The sequence below is a fragment of the Lepidochelys kempii genome, chromosome 8, assembly GCF_965140285.1.
Source record: "Lepidochelys kempii isolate rLepKem1 chromosome 8, rLepKem1.hap1, whole genome shotgun sequence".
Lineage (NCBI taxonomy): Eukaryota > Metazoa > Chordata > Testudines > Cheloniidae > Lepidochelys > Lepidochelys kempii.
The window spans coordinates 15,992,667-16,015,713 of record NC_136387.1 but is presented as its reverse complement, the minus strand read 5'-3'; the positions used below and the strand labels follow the sequence as shown (position 1 = coordinate 16,015,713).

General features: G+C 39.7%; 1 protein-coding gene across 3 annotated transcripts; it reads left to right on the top strand.

The window, feature by feature from the left end:
- The first annotated feature begins 4,320 nt into the window (after positions 1-4,320).
- ZCCHC10 (zinc finger CCHC-type containing 10) lies at positions 4,321-22,592 on the top strand. Of its 3 annotated transcripts, none has more exons than XM_073355685.2 (4): positions 4,321-4,415; positions 11,721-11,882; positions 16,951-16,992; positions 20,600-22,592. In XM_073355685.2, exons 1-4 carry the CDS (start codon positions 4,321-4,323, stop codon positions 20,865-20,867), a joined length of 567 nt encoding a protein of 188 aa, XP_073211786.1. In that variant the 3' UTR covers positions 20,868-22,592. The 3 variants fall into 3 exon arrangements, with proteins under 3 accessions (XP_073211786.1, XP_073211788.1, XP_073211787.1); XM_073355687.2 differs by lacking the exon at positions 4,321-4,415 and adding an exon at positions 4,423-4,621; XM_073355686.2 differs by lacking the exon at positions 4,321-4,415 and adding an exon at positions 4,423-4,642.
- The last annotated feature ends 455 nt before the right edge of the window (positions 22,593-23,047 follow it).

The window sequence follows — 23,047 nt, the reverse complement described above, 5'->3', positions numbered from 1 at the left end:
CTGCACCCTGTAATCAGAGGCCCTTTCTACGCTGCTAATTTTAGAGAAATCTCCTGCCGTTGCATTAGCATTGGTACAACTCCACTGGTGCTAGACACAATGGGAGTGTTAGTTCCAACGACGTGGGTATTCACCCATGAAAGCTCATGCTCCAATACGTCTGTTAGTCTATAAGGTGCTACAGGACTCTTTGCTGCTTTTACAGATCCAGACTAACACGGCTACCCTTCTGATACTTAGTAGAGCTAGAGGACAGGTGCTTTTACCACTGTGTTGTCAAGACCTCTCTGAACAGGATTAGATGAAAGTGGTATAAAAGTGCTATAAAAGCTGGCAGCAGACAAACAAATTATAATAAATTATGGGCTGTTACAAGGATATGCTTTTAGCTATCTTGTCTTAAGGAAGTTTCTTAGCTCAGTCCTGGGAGAGGAAGTTCTCCTTTCTTACTTTCATCATCAGAAGTGAGATACCACCACAGGAATTCAGGCTGAACACCAGGTACTGGCAGTAGATTCAGTAAACAAGAGTCAGATACTACAGAAGATAATTATGAGTGAAGTCTCAGATATTGGACATCAGAAATTAAGAAAGATGCAGGAGTCGGATGTGAATAGTCACAGGATTAGTACAAGGTATCACCCAAAAGGAGACAGGGATTAGACGCCAGATAAAGCCCCAAATATAGTATGACACCTGAAGTATAGGGCAACAGCAATCAGCCATTAGACATTACAGTTGAAATGTTTGGAGCTGGGAACTGCCATTAGATTCAGGAATGAGTCATACAATAATTAACTCTGATGAGCTGGAAATGTTTATATATAACAAAACCTTTTACTATCTTATCAGCCATAGGCAACATTTAATTGGTTGCCACTGTATCAAGAGGATGCTATTATTATTAATAGAGCACACATTGTATGACTGCTGCTGGCATAGCTAGGAACTCCATTCCTTTTGGGCCATATGGAGTGGGGCAAAAAACCTGCCTCGTGATTCACCAGAATTGTATTTATTTACACTTAATTATAGAATTCATGGATTTATATAGGTAAATGTGGTTTATTGAAATGGAATATCCCCATTATTTGGAGAGATCACTATTATTTAATATATTATGAACCCATAATCATGGCTCCATATTTGAGGCAGACTTTAGCTTTTTGGTTGAAATAGGGTATTAGTAGGGTATTAGTAGAGAGATATAAAACTGGGCCTGATAAAATTAACATATATGCATGTAGGGGTGAGATGGTATTTTTGGGAAAGCTACAAGTAAATACTTTGAAGTGTTAGGATTTCTAATGAGTTAAATGACTCCTTTTTGAAATTTGAGGACTGTCTGATATATGCTTGGATCTCTCTAGCTCAAAGCCAGAGTGTTTCTACAGCTGCAAACTTTTCACATATTTAAATTTCCTTGTACATTTGTGTACAGGCTAGTTTTTAATTATTATTATGAATTGTTATGTGAGGAAACTAGGTTATAATTATGAATTGTACCAAACTGTATGGTTACAGTCAAGCATTTGTCAATAACTCAAGCAATTCAAAGTGGTGGCATTTAACGTCAGAGGAACTTCCACCAATAATTACTCTTCTTCTCCACCTCATTTGTATGCTGCAATTCTATTGGTTGAAATGAACTGGTGTGAAGGGCTTGTATGTGTGTCAAGAGTTCTTATTGGTAGATTTAATCTGCACAAAACAGAACACTGGATTGGCTCAGAGTTGAGATGCATTACTATATTAGTTGTATATATTTAAAAATATAACCAACTTAAGAAAACCCAGCAACCCACAGGAAGGGTACTTCTTTGTCCAAAATATATCATGTGAGTATGTGTGAAACCTGTTGTATCCATTTATACAGTCAGTATCTCTAGAGCCTAATATAGCAACAAAAACACAAAGTGGTAACACTGGTTTATGTAACTGCCTAGCATCACATAGGAACTCTGTGGTCAAGCCAAGGACACGGTCAGAACAAGCTCTGGGAAACAAGACCAGTTATTACACCTTATGACCTGAGCAGTTATCCAAGAATTTGGGGTCTTGTCCAGTTAGAAGAAGAAACTGGTGATGGAGTCAGGTGTATGTTTGTAAATAAATAGGATTGCATCAAAGTCCTGTTTCCCTGAACACAGCATTCCCTGAACACAGCAGGAATCAAATAAAGTGTGGAGAGGCAAGCAACATGACCTGAATAAAATTGGGACAGTGTATCTATTTTTGGTTTATCTATAGCACCTATCACTGTGGTATCTAAGAACTGAAAATCCTAAATCAGACTGTGACTCCAGGGAACCTCAGCTCCTTTGGGATTATTGAAGTTTGAAAGCCATTTAATTTTATCATTCTTGTGATGAAGGATTTTTTCCTCTCTCTGTGTGTTTCAATGTTCCATTCAAACTAATCCAGGAAAGAATCAGCTCTACCATTCCAAATTCACTCAGTTCAGTAGTTCCCTGAAATGAGGGTGTCTGGGAGGCAATAATGGGTATAACTGAACCCTGCGAGGCCAAAAGAATCTTCCCCAGAAAGGGAGGGGAAGACAGAAGGAAATGTGGGCTTGTGGGAGGGGCCAAGATGCGGGCAACCCCACTGCGGGCAGTGTTCACCATGAGGAAAAAGTAATTAACAAGAGGAAGGAGTTGTGTATAGGGATCAGGCCTCAACGGAGAACATACTTGGCTGACACCTATGGGGGTGTCAGGGCCCAGTGTCGGTTTAAGAAGGCCCAGAGTGAAATGGATTTTGACCATTTAGGATTTAAACCATGGAATCATGCACAGATTGTATTGTTCTCAGACATGTTATAAAACAAAGTGTGGAGTAGCAAGCACCTCTTGTGGTAAATCTTACAGATTTCCAGATGGCTTTTGACAGCATACACAGAGACAGTCTTTGAAGAATTAGGGCATATTATGGAACACCAGCAAAAATAATTAGACTAATCAAGGATCGGTATGATAATGCTAAAAGCGCAATCTGAGGTGGTGACAACATCAGCCAACAATTTGCAGTGAAAACTGGAGTAAGGTAAGGGTGTATTATGTCCTCACTATTACTTGCACTTGTCATGGACTATGTCATGAAGAAAGTAACTGCAAAAGGCAACCAAGGAATTTTATGGACAAACGATAACACACAATTGGATGACCTTGTTTTTGCTGATGACATTGTCATGCTTAGTTCTTAAAGAAAAAAAAGATACAGCTTTTGGCAGATACAGCAAAGCAAGCTGGTTTGTTCAACCACAAAAGAAGACAATATATAGCTATCCATGTATCAAAAATAATCATCAGAGCGGATGAAGAGACACTAGAAATAGTATGTTATTTTACTTATCTAGAGAGTGAGATGTACAATGATAGTGACACCATGTTAGATATCAAGCAACAAATATCAGAAGCACCACACAGCTTTTATAAACTTGAAAAGAGATGGAAAAGTAGCATGGACTTAAACCGCAGCTAGGGAAGTTTTGGTTGGGTATTAGGAAAAACTTCCTAACTCCCAGGGAAGTTAAGCACTGGAACAAATTCCCTACAGAGGTTGTGGAGTCTCATTCATAAGAATTGATTAAGAACAAGCAAGTTAAACAAACACCTGGTCAGGAATGGTCTAGTTATTGCTTAGTCCTGTCTTGAATGCAGGGGACTGGACTAGATGACCCATTGAGGTCCTTTCCAGTCCTACACTTCTATGATAGGCACAGACACAAAAATACAGTTTTCTAACATTGGCAACACGTCTGTCCTCCTTTACGGAGCTGAGTCATGGAAATCTACAGCTAAAGCATCAAACATGGTAAGATCAAAATCTAAGCTAAAGCATCAAACGTGGTAAGAAGATGACGATGGAGGGCATATTAGGAGAGGCTTTAAGGATGCACTTCTATGGCCAGTGATAACGTGGAAACCCCCTGGGAAGAGAAAAAGAGGGTGACCTAGAGAAACTTAGAGAAAGAAGCCAAATCCACCAGTGTGACACTCAGAAGCGTGAAGAGACCAGCCCAAGCCGAAAACAAGAGACGGGAACTGGTGCCTATGCACTGTGGGTACAGGGGGGTAAGAGGGGGACGGACCGCCCGGGGAGAGGCCCCGGGGGAGAAGGAGACTGGACAGAGCTGAGCGCACCGCTGGAACGGCAGGGAGCCGCGAGCGGCTCGGCAGGCCCGGAGGAGTGGAGCTGAGGTAGATGACGGGCCGCAACGCACGTCCTCTCTAGCCGCCAGGCGCCTGGCTCTTGGTGGCAGGCAGCTGCCGGCTTCTCTCCCAATGGGGAAGGAGGAGGAGGGCGGAATTGCCCAGCATGCAGCGCGGTGGCCTATCGTCGGCATCCCTCACTTTCCGGCCAGGGGCTAAGATGGCGACTCCCATGCACCGACTCATCGCTCGGCGGCAGGCGTGAGTGCGCCGGGCCGGGGGCTAAGGGCGGGTCCTCGGAGACAGCGGATCCCCGAGGGGCTTGTCTTCGTGCGGCAGCCCGAGAAAAGCGGCGTCCCGTGGGCAGGAGAGCGGAGGGTTGTCTCGGAGGGGAAGCCTCAGGGACGCGGGCTCTCCTGGGAGGGGGCGCCTCGGAGGGGAATCCCGGCGGAGGCGGTGATGCTCGTGTGCGTGGGACCCCTCGGGAGGTGTGTGGGGAGCAGAATCGCTGCCTTCACCCAACCCGGAGAGCCTGCAAGTGGGGTGTGGAGCAAGCCCTTCGGGAGCGGGGCGGGTAGCGGTGGCTGGCCAGGCCAGTCGCGTACGCCAGGGGCCGTGGTATAGGCGGTGATGGGCAGTAGATAATGCATTGCAAGTGTACAGGACCCCTCAGCCCCTCCGGTGTCTGACGTGCACCTTGCAGCACTGGAGTGCAATCCCCCCACCCCCATAGGGGGACAGTCCCACGGTTAAAGGGCCGCAGCGTGAGAGCAGATTTTTATTCTTTTAAAGTTGTAAATCTTTAGTTGGGATGGATAATGAAGTACTTCCTCCGAGAAAGAGCTGACTCTACCCTGTCTGTGCTGACTGTGAACTGGGACGGGCCTGCTGTTCACTGATTCCTAAAAACAAATTCTATAATGTAGATTGGAAGATTAAGTTAACCATGGTACAGAGCCTTACAGGAATAATAAATACTCTTCCCTTCTCTAGCTCCTTGCATCTGAGGATTTCAAAGCTCTTTACAAATGTTAACAAACTAAGTGTTTCACTATCAGTGTGAGATAGCTAAGTACCACTACAGATCAGCCCCCTGATAAACAAAGAGGTTAAATGGGCTTTTTTCTTCCCCTTTTCAAAAGTTCAGAAAATATTCTGCTTGTTTTTTACACCAGAAATTCAGATCTTGTGTGTTTTGGCAGACTATGGTGATTAAAGAACTAGTGAAATGATGGTATTACAAGAGTAAAGAATGAAAGCTGAATGACTGAGAGGGGAAGATGTCTCAGTCCGATTATTTAAAACTCTGGTTTTGAGTAGTTGTTAACAACAATGTCTTATTAATCAATCATGGCATTCTTTCCACAAAATGTTAAAGGTTCAACACCCCCACCTTTCAGTTAAGGTGTGAGAACTCACAATACACCAGTCTGGGAGATTCATGAGGTCCACAAGTAAACCAGGGACAAAACACACTATTTTAAAGTTTAACAAAAGAAAGGCAGAAAAAAGTCATGTCGGGTTTATTAACACGTCCACAGAAGTGCACACAAAAAAGCATAAGCCTACATTTTTGTTTTTAAATTCTGTAGGTCACCTTAAAGTATCTTGGCCAAAGTAATTTCAAATGAATTTTTTTGTTGTTAGCCTTTCAAGCCAAGTGAGCAAAAAACAAGCCTGGGAGAAAGTACATCAAATGTCTGTTTAGGGTTTCACTGTAGTATTTGGGAGTTTATTCCCTGTAATGATTTGTCATATTTGTCTGTTTCAGTTGCGATAATAAGGGGTGGATAGTGTTATTGCATTTCTTCCTTTTCCAGGATTATGTAGTTTTTCCTTGCTTTTCAGTGGAAAGTTTCATAATTTCTGATGATTTATGGAATAATTATTTCCCTTTAATTTTGGAACAGTCTCTCCATTTCAACTTATCCTTTTACATGTTGGTTGTACGTGTTTTGCATTGTGCTATGTATCTCCTAGCTTCCATTTACAGTTTATAGTCACTGATCCCATGTTCAGCATGAGCTTGCCTTAGGCCTTGTGTACACTACAGTTTTGTCGACAAAAGTTATGTCAAGACTCAAAAAACGCGATCATAAAAATCGGTATTGCATGTTCACACTCATTTCCTCTGTCAGCAGAGCACGTCCACACTTGGGGCACTAGCATGAACAGTGTGAGCAGTGCACTGTGAGTATGTATCCCACAGTCCAGTCTGCCGCTAGGTCTTGTGGGAAGGTGGAGCAGATCGTGGCGCATCTTGGGACTGGGCTTTATGTCCTGTGAAGCATTGCTTTCTGTCCCAGCATTCCATGGGCTTCCGGCTTTCTTTTGCAGAATTTTTCAATGGCCCTTCTTTGCTGTGCACCCCGGCATCTTTGTGAGAAGGGATGGATCCCGCACTGCTCTCTTATGCTCTGATAACTGTCATGAAGATATCGCAGATGGCAGTGCAGTTAATTGTGAAGAAGACTCCTAGTCGCCTAACTGAAGAAGACTCCTAGTTGCCTGACATGCTGTGTGGTATGCATAGGAGCAACTTTAGATTGCTTTTGGCATTCACAGAACAGCTGCAGAGGGTAGACTGTTGCTTTTGGGCTCGGGAAGCACTGACTGGTGGGATCGTATTGTCATGCAGGTGTGGGATGACGAGCAGTGGCTACAGAACTTTTGGATGCGGAAAGCCACCTTCCTGGAACTGTGTGCGGAGCTCGCCCCAGCACTGTGGCACAAGGACACCAGAATGAGAGCTGCCCTATCAGTAGAGAAGTGTGTGGTAATCGTATGAAAGCTGGCGACTCCAGACTGCTACTGGTTGGTCGTGAATCAATTTGGATTCGGAAAGTCGACTGTTGGGGCTTCATTAATGCAAGTGTGCAGGGCAGTTAATCGCATCCTGCTACGAAGGACCATGACTCTGGGAAATATGCATAAAATAGTGGACGGTTTTGCAGAAATGGGTTTCCGTAACTGGAGGGGTACTAGATGGCACGCACATTCCAATTTTGGCACCAGACCGCCTTGCAACAGAGTACATCAATAGGAAAGGGTACTTCCCCATGGTGTTGGAGGCACTTGGTGATCACCATGAGCGTTTCACTGACATGAATGTGGGGTGGTCCAGGAAGGTGCATGACGCACGCATCATCAGGAACTCTGGCCTGTATAGAAAGCTACAAGCGGGGACTTTATTTCCAGACCAGAAGATTACAGTAGAGGATGTTGAAATGCCCATAGTGATCCTGGGAGACCCGGCGTACCCCTTACAGCCATGGCTCATGAAACCTAACACAGGAAACCTGGACAGCAGTAAGGAGTGGTTCAACAACAGGCTGAGTAGGTGCTGGATGACTCTGGGATGTGCCTTTGGTAGATTAAAGGAGCGCTGGCGATGCCTTTATGGCTGGTTAGACCTCAGTGAGGATAATATTCCCATGGTCATAGCTACAATTTGTACATTGCATAATCTTTGTGAAGCTAAGGGTGAAAGATTTTCTCAGAGGTGGAGTATTGAGGCAGACTGCTTTGCTGCTGATTTTGAGCTGTCAGAGGGGGGCAATTTGAATTGGGGAGGCTTTGAGGCAACATTTGGAAAATGAGAACCAATCATGTATTTCTCTGTGATTGGTGCTGCAATGTTACATTACATGTAGTTTTCCTAGGAAGCAATGGTGACATTTGGGGTATTACATTCCAGTAAGCAAATTATTAGAATGCCTGTGTATGTATTGGTAGTGCCTGCTATCTCAATTTGTAGGAAACAAATAAAGATGAATTACCGTTCAAAAACTTTGCTTTTATTGTACAAGAAACAGCACACAAAGGTGCTTGGTGGAAAAGGAGGTACCAGGGAAGGGCAAATGATCTGAGCTGTGGGTCCAGTTATCGTTTTTAAAGTTGTCCTGGGGAGTGGAGTGAAGGGGAAACTAAGAAATCCAGGAAAGCAGAAAGGACTGTGCCGGTGGAGTTTGGGGAGGGGTGCATGGAAAAAAGATCTGAATGTGCTGCAGAGGAGGGTGGGCACGCATCTGCTCAGTCTGCAGCATTATTAAGGACTTCAGCATCTGTGGTTGCTCCTCGGTGACTTTAATCATCCGCTCAGTAGCATCCTTAACAAACTTCTGATTTTTTTTTTCTGTCTTGCCTTTCAGCTTCCCTCCACTCCTTGCATTTCCTTTTCTCTGCATTGGAGAAGAGCGGTACCTCCTGGAACATGTCGTCTTTGCTCCGACTTGGGCTGCCTTTTGTCAACAAAACTTAGTAGTGTAGACAAGGCCTTAGTCTTGTCCATTTCACTTGTGTGAGATTTGCTATTAGGGCTGTGGTTAGAAATCTGTAGCAGTCTAGTTTGTTTGATCTGTTTTTTTCCTGGTGATTAGATTGCTTTTAGATTTTGATTTTATTTTGGTTTGGGTGGAATTGTCTGCTTTTTTGGTCAGGAGATGAGTGGTGTTGGGACCTGGAAGTGATGGTATGTTTTTGTTTGGTTTTACAGTCTAGTTTTCTAGTGTCTTCCAATAGAGAACATATGTGCTGGTTTGAGTTGGCACCAAAAGCTGAATGTTTGTTTGTGTTTGCACGTTCATTAAGTGGAGGAACTGTGCTAGTTCTGCTCACATATGGCATCTGTGGCAGAGCCAGCAGTCTAAGGCCTGGTTTTGTTCAAAAATTAGATCAACCTAGCTATGTCGCTCAGGTCTGTGAAAAGTTTTGCATCCTTAGTTAGGTTAACCTAACCCGCAGTGTAGATGCGGCTAGATTGACAAAAGAATTCTTCCGTCAACCTAGTTACTTCCTCTTGCAGATTGAATCCAGGTTTTTTTCTGTCAATGTAGTCAATGTACCAAACTTCCTCCTCCTCTGAGCTTCAGTTGAGACAAGACTGATTTCTGTAGGAGTTGGCAGGAAGTTGATGCAGCAGAAAAATCTTCCCTCTCTACTAATCTCCATGGAGGAATAGGCAGGCGACATAAGAATCTTCATCTATCTCTTAGCATGTCTAAAACATATATTGCTACAGTATATAGGTGTTTCAGCCCCTCTTCTTAGTCGGGGCTGGTAGCAGTATCTTTCCATTAGTTTGGATACCCCTCCAGCACATCCAAACCTATACGGTAACATTTTAGGAGCAAAGATCTTTTTTAATATTTGTCTATTAAGTGACATCCACCACATAAAATATATCAATGATGGTTTACTAGCTGTTTGGGGCCTCATTTTGTTTACAACTCCATGTATTCAGTAGTCTAAATACACCTAGTTAACCTTAAGTTCTTTTTTTAACCTTTGTAAAATTTCAAGTAGAGTTATTTTACTAGGCTAATGGGGGGCTGACCATTGAGTGCAATGTGCGTCTCAAGGCAGGTCAGTATTCACAGACATTCTCTCAGTGGAGTCTAGAAATGGAGCTTGAGAAAATGAAACTTTTAAAAACCTTTCAGTAGCCCTAGAATCTTGTTCAGCCTACTTACTAAAAGTACTGTTCCCTACTGAAATTAAATTCTCAAAGTTAATTGTGTGCAATTAATTGTGAGTCTTACTTTTTCCCTATTGAATCTAAATTAGCACCATTTCTCCTTAGGGCTACTGCAAGAAGCCAGAGAAGTTTAGTCTCGAAAAGGTGTTGGATGTTATAGACAGGATGACTATTAGAAACTTGATAGACCTGGGAGCCTGAGTAAGTGATGACAAAGGCCAATGAACCATGCCATTCTTCTGTACCTCAGTAGGTGACTCATAGTTCCACACCAAACCAAAACATCCATCAATGCTAATAGCCTCTCTCTCCTCCTTCCTCCTATCCTCCTCCTCTTTACTGTGTCTAAATGCTAAATATGGAGTTAGGAATTTTCCTCTTTCTAGTAGTATATGGCTGTTGTATATATGTGGCTCTGAATGGACTGAACTTTCCGAAGTGAGTCTTTCAGTTGAGGGAAGAGGGGTAAAAGGCAGAGCTGAAAGGCAGCTTGGTGCAATAAACTAAGCAGAAGACTGGGAGTCAGAAAATCCTAGCTTTAATCTTGGCTCTGGCACCAATTTGTGGTGTGACCTTGGGTGAGTCACTCAATATCTCTGCTTTAATTTCCTCATTTGTAACATTAGACTAATACCTACCTCATGGGAGTGTAAATATGAATCGCATTAAAATGCTAAATATTTTATTTTAAAGCTAAAGAAATTAATGAGGCGTGGGAGGGAAAAATAAAACAGAGGAAACAACTTTACCTCCTTTCCTGTGTCAGTGAAAAGTTATTAGTGGGAACTCCCTTCTTCAGGATGAGTATATCATCAGAGTCTCATTTAACCCATATTAAACTGAAAGGAAGCATTTTTTCCTCTGTGAATTCTAGCAAAGTATTGCAAAATTCTGTGAATATTTACCAGTGTGGGCTCAAAATTATTCACCCATGTTTACTATGATGATGGTGAAAAATTAAAAGTTTACACCTTCTCAGGAAGCAGGTGAGTAAAATTTTGCATGGCTAACTCTAGTGAATTATGCACGCAAGAAAGCCAGAATCAGGTTATACTTGGGATGGACAGAGTAAAATGTTACCTTTGAACTTCACATGCCTCAGTTGCATCTTTTGTGATAGCAGTCATTAATTGGCTGCTGAAATTGTAGGATTGCTCTTCAATTTCCCACAAGGAACACAGTGTCCTATTTAGTCTGACATTCTGTCCTGCCTCTAATCACTAGACTCCCATGATTTGAAAATTAGGCTGTCCAAAATATTGCAACAAACTGACTCAATGGATAGGAACAGATTTTTAGGTGCTTGTTTGAAACAACTATGGAGGCAGGTACAAATTCTTTGGAGATTGTAACATCGAGTACAATTTACTAACATTTATCTATGTTTATGTAACCATATTTCACACAGTTGGTGCCGGAATATAAAAGATGCTGCCAAAATATTTGCCAGTTAGTTTGGGACAAGAATTGTGTTTTCCATAATTGAATTACCTTTGTTCACTGGCTGAAACTTAAGAATTGCTCCACTTCCATTTTTCTTCAAACTCTTTAATAGTTGCTTATGAATTTTAAATTCTGAAGAGAATGGGAAATTATGAACTCCCAGTACAGTGAGGAAAGATTGAAAGAGAAACCAACCAATAGGAGTTACTAAACTAAAATACTGGCCACACACCACTTGCCAAGAGCCAAGTGTAGTTTAGTCTTTACCACTTCAGCAGAAAGAGAGAATTGAGAGCTCCAGTTCTGGAATAGAAAAGTGTCTTTGTGTTCATTCTGATAAATAACTGATACAGGAACATTCCAGTAATCACAAAGGACCCAATCCTGCCATTGACTATATGCAGACATATGCATGTGCTTGTCTGGAGCTCCAGTGAAATGCAGGATTGTTCTGACTTGAGAAAAGCTAAAGCATCAATAAATACAGGCAGACAGTTGAAGCTCAAATTAAACAAGACAAATACTTTGTCTTAGGACTGGTATGCTAAAATGTACCATGTAATTTTCAATAGACAGTGTTGATTGTGCTTAAATATCCCAGCTTTAAATACAAACCTTGCTCTTAAGCAAATTCTGTATTTTTGTAGGGAGGCCAACAAGCAGCATGTGAGATGTCAGAAGTGTTTAGAGTTTGGACATTGGACCTATGAATGTACAGGGAAAAGAAAATATCTACACAGACCATCAAGGACAGTTGAATTAGCGAAAGCTCTGAAAGAAAAAGAAAACAGACTATTGTTGCAACAAAGGTAAGATCAGCTGGGCTAAAGCTTAAAAGCCATTAGCAGAAGTATGTATAGACTGTATTTGGGAGATTGTAGTAGCGTGGTCAGTTTTCTTTGTGTGGTTTTTGTGTTCATTCTCTTGAGTCTGTATGTGTAACTCCCATTAACATTAATAGTAACTGTATGTACATCAGAGGATGTATATATGTATTTGTATCCCACAGTATCCACAAGTTATTTGGTCAGCCTCTCCCTGTTATAACTTAGGTCAAACAGTTTTTTTAAACAAAAATGGGTCACTGGAATAAAGTCAAAATAAGTAATGGGGCCTTTATGTAATGGGGCATTGTTTTCTGGGCACCTTGATCACTTACCTTATTACGTGTTTACATGGGGCTTAGAAAACAGTTTGTGTACATCTTTTCAAGTGTGGGGACAACAATTACAATTAGAAAAGTATGTGATGTGTCCATTTTTGTAGTCTCACCATAAATGTCCACCAACAAAAACATAAGTGCTACGTTAACAGTGTATCAGAAGCATAGTTTTTCCTTGTATTTAGTTTTGAAGAATAAAAAGCAAATAGGGGAGCAAGATATGAATTCATATGTATTGCCAATTCTTTATTCCTAGAAATATCGGGGATACATTTTATTGGATTAAAAGAACTACATGCTTTGCAGTTTTGACATCTGAGACACCTGGGCAGGTGATACCTGCAACCAAGAAGAAATAGCCAAATTGGACTTTGCCTTAATCTGAAATGTGACTTCACTTACTCTTTTGGCCCCTAGATAGAATTTTGTTGTTTCTCCCAGCGAAGAAGAATTCAGTATTCAAACATTTCACCCTTTTAATCAAAAGTGCCTTCAGAGAGAAAATAATTTAATGAACTGAGAAGCTTTCCAAAATGTTGAACATAAAGGGATATTTCATATAATTTTTATGTCAACCATCCTCCTAGCTGTTATCATATACTGAATAGCAATGGTACTCACTATTGGTAGCAATGGTAGGAACACTATCATAGGCAAGAACTAATGGCTGCTGATGTGTTGAACCATGTGTTGTGTAGACTTGTTTTAAGCAGGGTTAGACAACACAGTGCTTAATGCCATTGGCCAAGTGAAGCCCAAGGATTTAAGGTGTCCTAAGCATTTTAATTCTAACTTTATTTTTCCCTTTGTCAGTTGCTTATAACTTTCTAAATCTTTATTCTTTCGGGGCTGAAATTTTCTATGCAAGTATAACACAGACAGACCCCGGTTGGTGGTGGGGGGATCAAACCTGGGACCTCTGAAGCTTAATATATGAGTCTCTAAGGAATGAGCTAAAAGCCTTAACTGAGGCAGTAGCAGATTCATTAATCTCTAAGTGGTCTTGGTGCCACTAAAGGGGACAGAACATCACATCCAGAAGGTGTGGGGATTACACAAGGTCTCCACCGAAGGGTTAATTTTCTTTTAAAGTCTGAGCAAAAAATGGTTCAGCCATTTTTAAAAACATGAGCGGTGTAGAGGAAAATACTTTATTATAAAAAAAATGTTTTAAACTATTTCTTTTTAAAAGGTTTAATGTGGAAATAGTTTGGCATTAGAAAGGTAAAATTTGGTATGAGGCTAATATTTTATGAGATGCACTTTTCAGTGGTGCAGTAAAAACTGGTTTTGATTTGGCAGTTATGAGTCTTTGAAAATCATAGGTGGTGCATTAAAATTTTTTTTAGCACAAGCACTTTTAAAATAATTATTTTCTAGAGAAAAGTGGGATGTGGGGGGAGTGAGGGTTTTTTAAAAAAACTTGATTGGTGTGCATAATTACAGCATAATGAGATTCAAAATCTATTTCACTTATGTTATGACCTGTGTACATAATGATTTTTTTGGACTTTTCTTAAAAAACCCCAACAAAAAGCTAGGACATTCCATATAAAAACCTACATAGAACAATATGGTTGTAAAAGTAATACGCATTTACAAGGGCCAGAATTAAAGCCATTGTGTCAGTCTTAACATCTTCATTTTTTGACAACTGTAGTTTTTTAAATGGAATAACTGCATATCTAATATAGCCTTGCACTGGCAAACAAGTCTCGTTGTCCAAGACTAGGTAATGTGAAAATAATTTTGCATTATGATCCTTCTAGTTAGTTATTAACCTAGATGGAGGTTGTGTGACCTAAAATCAAGGAACTTCAGTACAAAGTAATAATTCTGATTATGAAGCCCTCTAAGACATAATGACTGTGTGCTTTTAGACACTTAAATTTATTCCAATTTTGATGCAACATTTGGAACATATTTCCTTGTCCCTACTTGTTAGGTATCAAGTACTGTACAATAGCTGGGGTGAGGAAGGGAAGTGAAGTAAGAATGAAATGTAAAGATACTTTAAATACTGCAAATAATGTTCTTAATGAAGACAATGAAAAGAGAATTTTAAAGGCTTCTAAAATTCTATAAAGGTTGCTGTAAGATTCTAAAAGAGGAAAACTGAATTACCGCTTGTTTAAAAATGTAATACATTTTATGTAGTACAAAGCTGAGACGTGTAATACCTCCTCAACATCCTGAGGGCAGACACCCTGGCTTTTCTATAGTGAATGATGACATAAGTACAGTACCAAATGGAGGCTTGAAAGGTTTCATTCCAGTAGCTGCCAAGTTTTGTGCAACTCTGTGTGATACATGTAAATTACCCAATTTTTAATATTTGTAACTAATTTGCATACTAGCACGGACTTCAGCTATGTGATTCTGTGTAGGGGAGGAGTGTGGATTTAATGCTCATGCATCTGTAGAAAATTAAGATCTTGGTTTATCTATAGGGCAGCAGTGGGGCAATAATAAAACAACACAGGTTTGATCCCACAATCTTCAGATTTATGCCATCGTCCTCTACCATGGCAACTATAGGAATAACTGATAGGGGAAGCTTACTGTTGTCCCCCTATGGAGCAGATTGTAGAGGGGGAGATAGCACACTTTATTACTGGGTTAGACAACTGCTTGTGAATGCAGAGTATGAGGATTCCTGATTTGTATTGCTGGCTCTGGGAGCTGAGTATGGTAGAGTAGAGATTGCATAGCCATGTATAATAATGTCTCTGTTTGGATCATCTGCAGAGTTTGAACCTGGGAGTTCTGGATTTAAAAGTATAAGCTTCTCCCACTTGAGCTCCAGGACAATACACATTAGCATGGAGGTAGTAGCAGACTCATAAACTTATGTCTGGGTTGGCCACTAAATTGGGACAAAGAATCTATGCTCTGTTATCATGGGTTAGGCTAACACATAATCTAGGCCCTTTCTTCTGAGAGGCAATTTGGCAAATTAGAGACCGGAGTTGTATTCCCTGCTTTGCCTGCTGTAAAATGAATGAATGATAAATGCCTCCTCTAAGGTGGAGCATGAGGCCCTGATTAGTAAAGGTTGTGGAGGTCACAGAAATATGGAGAACAATTAGTAAAAGAGTTGGGATTAGAATTTGTGAGCTCCTGGTTTGTAGTTTAGTGAACCCTCTGTATGGCTACTGGGGATTATGTGAGGAAAGCACTCCTCTTGCACACAGACCCATGACATTTTACCAGTTGTTCAGGAATGCTTGACATCTTGCAATATGCTCATGCATTTTGCAGGTCTGTGTGATGGTAGGCAAGTCTGCATTCTCCTTGATGTTACCTACCACCATTTTATTAAAATATTATGTTAAAAAAACAACAACATTATTTCGGAATCTGTATGGATGAGCTCTGTTTTCTAAAATCCATTGCTGCTCATCTTTTAAGTGAAATGTGAGTAACTGAATTGTAAAAACCAGAAATAGTTTTTGCGTCTATTTATCTAAGTTTGCTTCTAATATTAGGCCTTGATTAAGGAAAGAATCCCTTTTTGGGAAAGGTCTTAAATCCACTGGATGTCAAATGGGACGTAAATACAAGCTAAAGTTAAACATATGCTTAAAAGCTGTCTGGAGCCAATGGCTCAATGGGCTGCTGTGGTTAAGGCATATCAGTTTCATAGCCAACAGTGTACCAGGGAGTGATGTGGCCAGCATCACATCAAAGATGGTGAGTAGAGGAAACCTTTCAGTGTGAAGTCAAGTGATATGCATCTGAAGAAGTGGGGTTTTTATCCACAATAGCTTATGCCCAAATAAATCAGTTAGTCTTAAAGGTGCCACAGGACTGCTCGTTGTTTTTGTGGATACAGACTAACACGGCCACCCCTCTGATACTTGGTACTCAAACCCAGGATCTTCAGGACTGTAGCTGAGGACCTTAACCACACAGACACGCTACTCCACTCCCCGAATAGGGATGGAATTAATTACATACTTAAATGCTATGCAAAATAGAGACCTCATGTGGTTTACTTCTGCTGTTGGCTGAAAGGGTGATATGACCATATGAATTGAAAGGGGAACAGTCATGGCAAATTTGGCCTAATTCTGCTACTTTGTGGAAATGTTTTCTCAAAAGTTAAGACCAACAGAAATCTCCTTCGGAATTAAAAAGGAAATCCCATGGAGAAAGTATTTTGTTAAACAAGCATTTCACTGCAGTGTTTGAAACCCAAACTTTCTATCAGTGTGTGAATGCATGAGGACCTGAAAGTGAAATAGCTAGATATTATTAATAAAAATGGACTTTTTTCTCTCTATTGCACAGGAGAGAAATTCATGAAGAACGTAAATGATGAAAGCTAATTTAGATTTTGAAAACTTAGTTTTAATAATTTGAGATATTAGGTAAAGAAAACTTGTACACATCTTCTTTTCACACCGACAGTATCATTTTAATGTAAATAACCCTTAGCAGAAGGTAACTGAGAGTGTGGCATACTCAAATACAAAAAATGTTTAAAAGGGTAAAATACAACAGTTTTTTTTAAGTAATAGGGAATGTCTTCTTGGGTTGAAAAATGGCTGAAAGTGAATGTGCCAAGTGAACTTTAGTCATTACAACCCACTGTTTACTTTTCTGCCAGTGGGATGATGATATTATAAATCTCAACTCCACTATGCACCTGTTTACTTAATTTTTCCCACTGCATTAATCAAAGCCATTGTTTTTCCCCTCCCCTTAATTAGAACTGGAGAAAGTACTGCAGAAAGGAAGACCAAGAAAAAAAGGTATGTGGGAAAAGATTAAAACTGCAGCTATTCCATTGCATTATGTTGCACTCATTACGGAGAGGGTAATTTGAAAGAGGGTGTGTGGGATACGGAAAGTAGAAATTGCAGTGAAGGTTGTTTGTTGCCTTTGGCCTCCTTTAAGTAGTCATGCTATGAGCATTTGAAGTTTCTCCAACCCCTTCACCTTCTAATTCTCTGACTTCACTTTTTCCTTTTTGATCTTCCCTTCTCTACATACTCTTCCCTTTAGTAGAAAAAATATTCCTTCCTTTGGCTAGAAGGGCATTATTTTGTATTTCAAATAAGTGCAATAATTGACTACGGTTTTCCAGTTAATAATAGTTCCTTCTCCTCAGCTTGCTGTTCCTTCTCTCTTCCCCATTCCAAACTGTCATCTCCCTCTAAAAGTTTTTCTAGCGACTGTAAACAAAACAAATCCAAACCCAACCAAACAAAACTATCATTGACACTAAAATTGGGTCTTATGAAGCAGTGTTAGCGCTGCTGGGAGCCCACAGCTACACCAGTTTAATTATTGTGTTAGTATAAAAAACAAGTAGAACTTTATGTGGTTGCCATAGGTGCTGTCATGTGTTCAGTATCTGCGAGCAACATTTTTGTGAGACAATCCCAAATGGAAATATGGTATAACCGTCTTCTCCCACTTCTAGCTTAATGCCTCCTTTATTGCTGCTCTGCTGATTGAAACAGCCACCCATGCTCCACTTCAGAAAACAACCTTGGTGTCAAAATCCCTCCTTTAAGGGAGACTTGCAAACAAGTTTAAAATGTTGGTCTGGTGTCCTTTTCTTTGTATCTCTATGAGATTATATATGTAAGAGGCCAGAAAGGCTTTTTTAAAAAGCCTGTATTTACCATGAGATATCAAAAATGTCAAGACTGGTTTTACTGGTGGATTTCTGGGTGAGCTCTCAGCTCAGCTGAAGAGGCAATGTTTTTTATTAAAGACGTCCTTTTATTTTGGAAAAAATATTTTAGACTTTATTTTTATATTGACAGACCCATTTTTTTCTTTGCAGATCACCTTTAAAACATTACACATTCTTGGTTTGAATTGTTTTCTCACGTGTTATAGGCCTCTTCAGATCCAGCCACAGTATTCATTTATTTGCATATAAGGCATCAAGTACACTTACTATGCATTAGGAAGAGTTAAATACAAAAATACTCAACACAGCATGTTGTTGTATACTTAAAATCCTGAAGTTAAGAGATGCAAAAGTTAAGGTTCCAGTAGCATTGCTACAGGCTTAACCAGAAAAATACGAAATGACAAAACTTCTGCAACTGTGCCCCATAACTTTTAGGTTGCTTTGGGCTTTCTTGTGCCCACACTAGCCCTTACCACCTCCCTCATGGAACTCTTTTGGAAGGTAGATTGCAAACCCCAAGACGCTTGGTCTTGTACTCTGGCTGATTCTGCCTCCTTTGATCCATGGGTCTACTGCTTATTCTGAGGCACTTATCTGTAGTTGTATCTAGTGTGCAGTATCAGAGATCTGATTCGGGTTGCCTTATATAAAAATCATTTTATTGATACATTTATTGAAATGGAATTTCAAAATCAATGCATCTATTCAGATACAAAATATAAAAAAATGTCTAGAGCATGATCTAAAGGTTACTTTTCTTACACTGTCTAAGCCATGTGTGTATCACTGCCTCTTTCAAGGAAGTACATTTCTTCATCTGCCCCAACGATTCATCCCCCTTGTGTAACCAAACCAACAGACTATATATTATGTAACCTTCTGAAAGCAAGTATAGTAGAACCTCAGAGTTACAAACACTGCGGGAATGGAGTTGGTACATAACTCTGAACAAAACTTTATGGTTGCTCTTTCAAAAGTTTACAACTGAACATTGACTTAATACAGCTTTGAAACTTTACTATGCGGAAGAAAAATTCTGTTTTCCCTTTATTTTTTAGTAGTTTACATTTAACACAGTACTGTACTGTACTTTTTTTTTTTTTTTTTTGGTCTCGTCTCTGCCTCTGCCCGATTGCATAATTCTGGTTCTAAATGAGGTGTGTGATTGACTGGTCAGTTCATAACTCTGGTGTTTGTAACTCTGAAGTTCTGCTGTAGATGATTTTCTGCTTCCTATCCCTGGCCCTTGCCCTCTCCCCAAAAATATTTCTGTCAAGGGAATAGCTATTAGACATTATCTGAAAGTACCCACTCTACTACCTATGTAGTGATCCATCCTAATGATTCCGAACACCACTTTAAGATGTGGCTTTTATTAGCTTATTTTCTGGAGATTCCTTCCTGAGCAGCTGTATATAAACTGCCCTCAATAGAAAAAACAGCTGTTTGGGGGGAAAAATACAGATAACAGATGTATATTAAGATGTTAATGGCTCAGAACATTATAACACACGGCTCCACGTATGTCAGTTTGACACAACTGTGGGTGCACAATGAGGCAGAGTTAATGTAGTTGTTATAACCTTAGCTTATGAATTTCCTGACTTAGTGATTTTCAACTAAGCACTCTTAATCTTATAAGAGCATTTAATTTCCTTTTTTCTGGAGAAAAGCGAACCTATGCTTAATATTTCTAGCACTTTACATAGTATCAGTTAGGAATGACATTCAGTTGACTGAATGGAATGAGAGCAAGGTGAGCTAGCACCTTTGGTTTTTGGCTGAGGTATGTTTGGAAAACCTGTGTTGTTCATTTTTGGCACTTAGTAGCATTGTCCATACCAAAATCTCAAACTGCTTAGGAGCAGTAGCACACCTGCAATAGCTTTATCTTAATGGGAAAATGACTGATTTTTAAAAATCAAAATGAAAGCTTGGAGTTTGCAGAATATGAATTCAGAAAAATGGCAGAGCATGCAGGCCTTCATGATATTTACCCCCATATTCATGTTTTTTCTTTGCCCTTGATAAAGCTATTTTTAAAGGATTTGTTTTTCTGAAAGTTTCCCTAAGGTTATTAAAATCTCCATCCCACAAAATGTTACCGTAGTGGTGGGCACGTTGGATTCCTTCTCCCTCAGTAGCTTGGGAGCAGCATCCCTTGGGTGAAATTCTGACCCACTGGAGTCAATAGTAAAACTCTCATTGACTTCAGTGGGGCTAGAATTTCATCCAGGGAGAATGTACAATAATGTGTCAAAGGAACAGATCTTCATTAAGCTTTTCTAAAACCTTTGTTGTCCAAAGTCATTTTTTCCTATCACTTAAAACTTTTATTCCCTCTCTCCCACTCTAACCAAGCAAAGACCCCAGTCCTCAGTAAGGATGATACCTGTACCAAGTTTCAAACCTTTGCTTTTTCTCCTGTAGTTATGTTTTGTTTTACAATGGGGAAGTATGTATTGTACTGTCCCATTACTCAAATGGCTGAAGGGTATTTGTTCAAAACAGAAGCAAGAAAGTGGAGGAAATACCAGCTTCAGACAAAGTCATGTCTGGAAAGTTTGAGCCCAAATGGTGAATGTTTTGAGCTTATAAAAGCAAGCTTGTAATGAACATTGTTTTTTGTAGTTGTGCCTTCAGCAGGTCTGTTCAGTGACCACTGTACTGGGAAGAAACTCTCTCACCTGTCCTTTTCATGTTTCTTGTAGGTCTAAGAGCGTGACCAGTTCCAGCAGCAACAGCAGCATCAGTTCAGCTAGTGATTCTTCATCCGAGAGTGAAGATTCCTCTACCTCTTCTTCTTCTGATGAAAGCGACAGTGACGAAAGCTCCTCCACTTCCTCATCCTCCCCATCTTCAAGTAGTTCTTCCTCTTCCTCAGACTTCGAGTCAGATTCTAGTTCCTCCAGTAGCAGCAGCACCAGCACAGACAGCAGCTCTGAGGATGAGCCACCGAAGAAAAAGAAGAAGAAATAGCATGGTGCCATGTTCGGTGACAATGTAGGACTGGTATTAGTGAACGATAATGTCATTCTGTAAGGAGGTTTTGAATACATTATTGCCAAACAGCTTAACTGGTTAAAATTTCTACAGTTTAAAACTTTCTAAGTGTTTTACATATTCGTCATAAGACATAAAAAGGTATACATGGCAAGTGAGACTTATTGAAAGAGTATTTTTGTGGTTAATTCTTTAATAGGAAATTTTACTTTTTTAGTTTAAAAATCTGTCATCAGATTTGTTTATACGACCTAAAGTCCAGTAACCCTAATGTTTACATGCCAGAGAGCAAAACCTTCTTGTTTCAGATTGTGCTGTATACATCATATACTGACTCTCCGTTTACAGCAGCTTCATTTATGTTTTAGAAAATCCTGTAAACTAGTTAGGGAGGAAGAGGAATAAAAGCTTCTAACACCATTGGCTGTGTAGTACTCTAATAGCATTACCATTATCTGGCTAAACTGAATGCACAGTATTGCTCAGAGGGTGACTTCAGTCCCTTTGCTGAGAAATATATTATACTTTGCTGCTGAGCTTTTCTCAAATGGTTTTTCCTGAGATTTCCAGGTCAAAGATTAATTGCAACATAAAACTTTTATTAGCGCTAATTTGTTAGAGATCCATATGCTGTTTGTACTGTACAAAGGCTTTAGCTAGTCTTTTCAACTTTGCCTGTTTCCTGAGCTCATGGAACTGTAACATTCTCTGAGACAAAGAATGTCTCTTGCAGCAGTAGCATTGGAATAAGATGAAGGTTATGGGCAGGGGGTGCGAATCATAATAACTGATGCTGCTTAGGAGTTTCATCTTTGTGCCTTTTTTATAAAATTAAATGTATCCTAAAAAGAGAGGGGCCATAGTGGTGTCTCTGCCCCACCTCCTCAACTCATTTAGCTTTCCACACAGAATATGAGTCAGAGAACTTGGAGAAATGGTAGTAACATAAATATAATTGAGGCATTATTTTCAAAGCAAGGACAAAAAGCTATTTTCATTGGAAGTTTGGTTAGAAAAAATGAGTCACCTTTAAATATAGTTCTCAAAAGGAAGATATTTCCCTTTTGCTATTTTTGCAAAATTATTATGTAGTGTAAGATTGTCAGTTTACGTTTGTTGGGCACATGGTAGCTGGCATTATAGTCTGCAGTATAAAATGATTATTTGGCTCAGTCCATTATTTTTACATAAGAAGTTTGTGCACATTCGTGAAAGAAATGAGAGGCATATTAGCTTAAAAAACCCAGCAAACTAGCATCACAACCCTGCATATTGCAAGATGTCTTTTGCAAGTTGCTAAATAGAACTAATTTGCTGTTGTGGTGAATTTAAGCAGATGGCATTAGTCATTTAATTTTGTGATGCAGTCTCCTTTTCAATTTCTTATTGATGGAGTTCCCTTTTTCTGGGACAGGGCATCATATGTGAAAGAAAATTCTTAGATATCCTGGTTTAGGTAAAATATAGTAATTAAACTATTTTTTATATTTTTATGGAAAAAGTAGTGTGTAGAATTACTTTGGAATAAAATGTGCATCTATTTAAATGTTTGAAAATATGTATGTTGTGTGTTTTAGTGTGTAATCATTACTGAGTTTTACAGAACACGCTGAAGACTGTAAATAAAACTACCAGGAAATTGTTTGTCATCTTAGAGAATGTACCATTTAATGGGAAAAGTTAATAAATTATTAAACACTGTTTGCTAAGTTTATATTCATTGGAATATACTGTAAATTTACTAATATGGTGGAGATTGGGGAAAATAACTTTAGAAAATGGGCACACTTGCCGATCCAAGAAGCTGTCTGCAGGAGATAAGACAAAACAATACAACTGCTAAAGAGATTAAGGAAACCTATGTTTAACTTCTGGTCTATTGGTCCCTGAGCTGGGAGGTCTAAGGAGACAGTATGCTATTTCACGGGATACTTTATATCATTCAGTAGTGATTAAGTGGTAGGCCATGAAAGGAACTCCTTCCAATATTTTATAGCCAAAAACATAGTAGCTTTTTATGTAGTTAATTAAATTTATTTATTTTAGATCACTTGCTCTCAGATGTGATATTTCTGCTTAATTTTAAATCCATGCTCCATTCTGTTTTATTTATCCTCAGCCGTTTTTATCTTACAGGGCAAAACCCACCAGCCTGA

Bases quoted from the DNA above. Each gene is read 5' to 3' on its own strand.
- ZCCHC10 (XM_073355685.2), top strand. From the start codon at position 4,321: ATGCAGCGCGGTGGCCTATCGTCGGCATCCCTCACTTTCCGGCCAGGG. The intron at 4,416-11,720 runs GTGAGTGCGCCG...GTATTTTTGTAG, and splicing joins CTCATCGCTCGGCGGCAGGC to GGAGGCCAACAAGCAGCATG. The intron at 11,883-16,950 runs GTAAGATCAGCT...CCCCTTAATTAG, and splicing joins AGACTATTGTTGCAACAAAG to AACTGGAGAAAGTACTGCAG.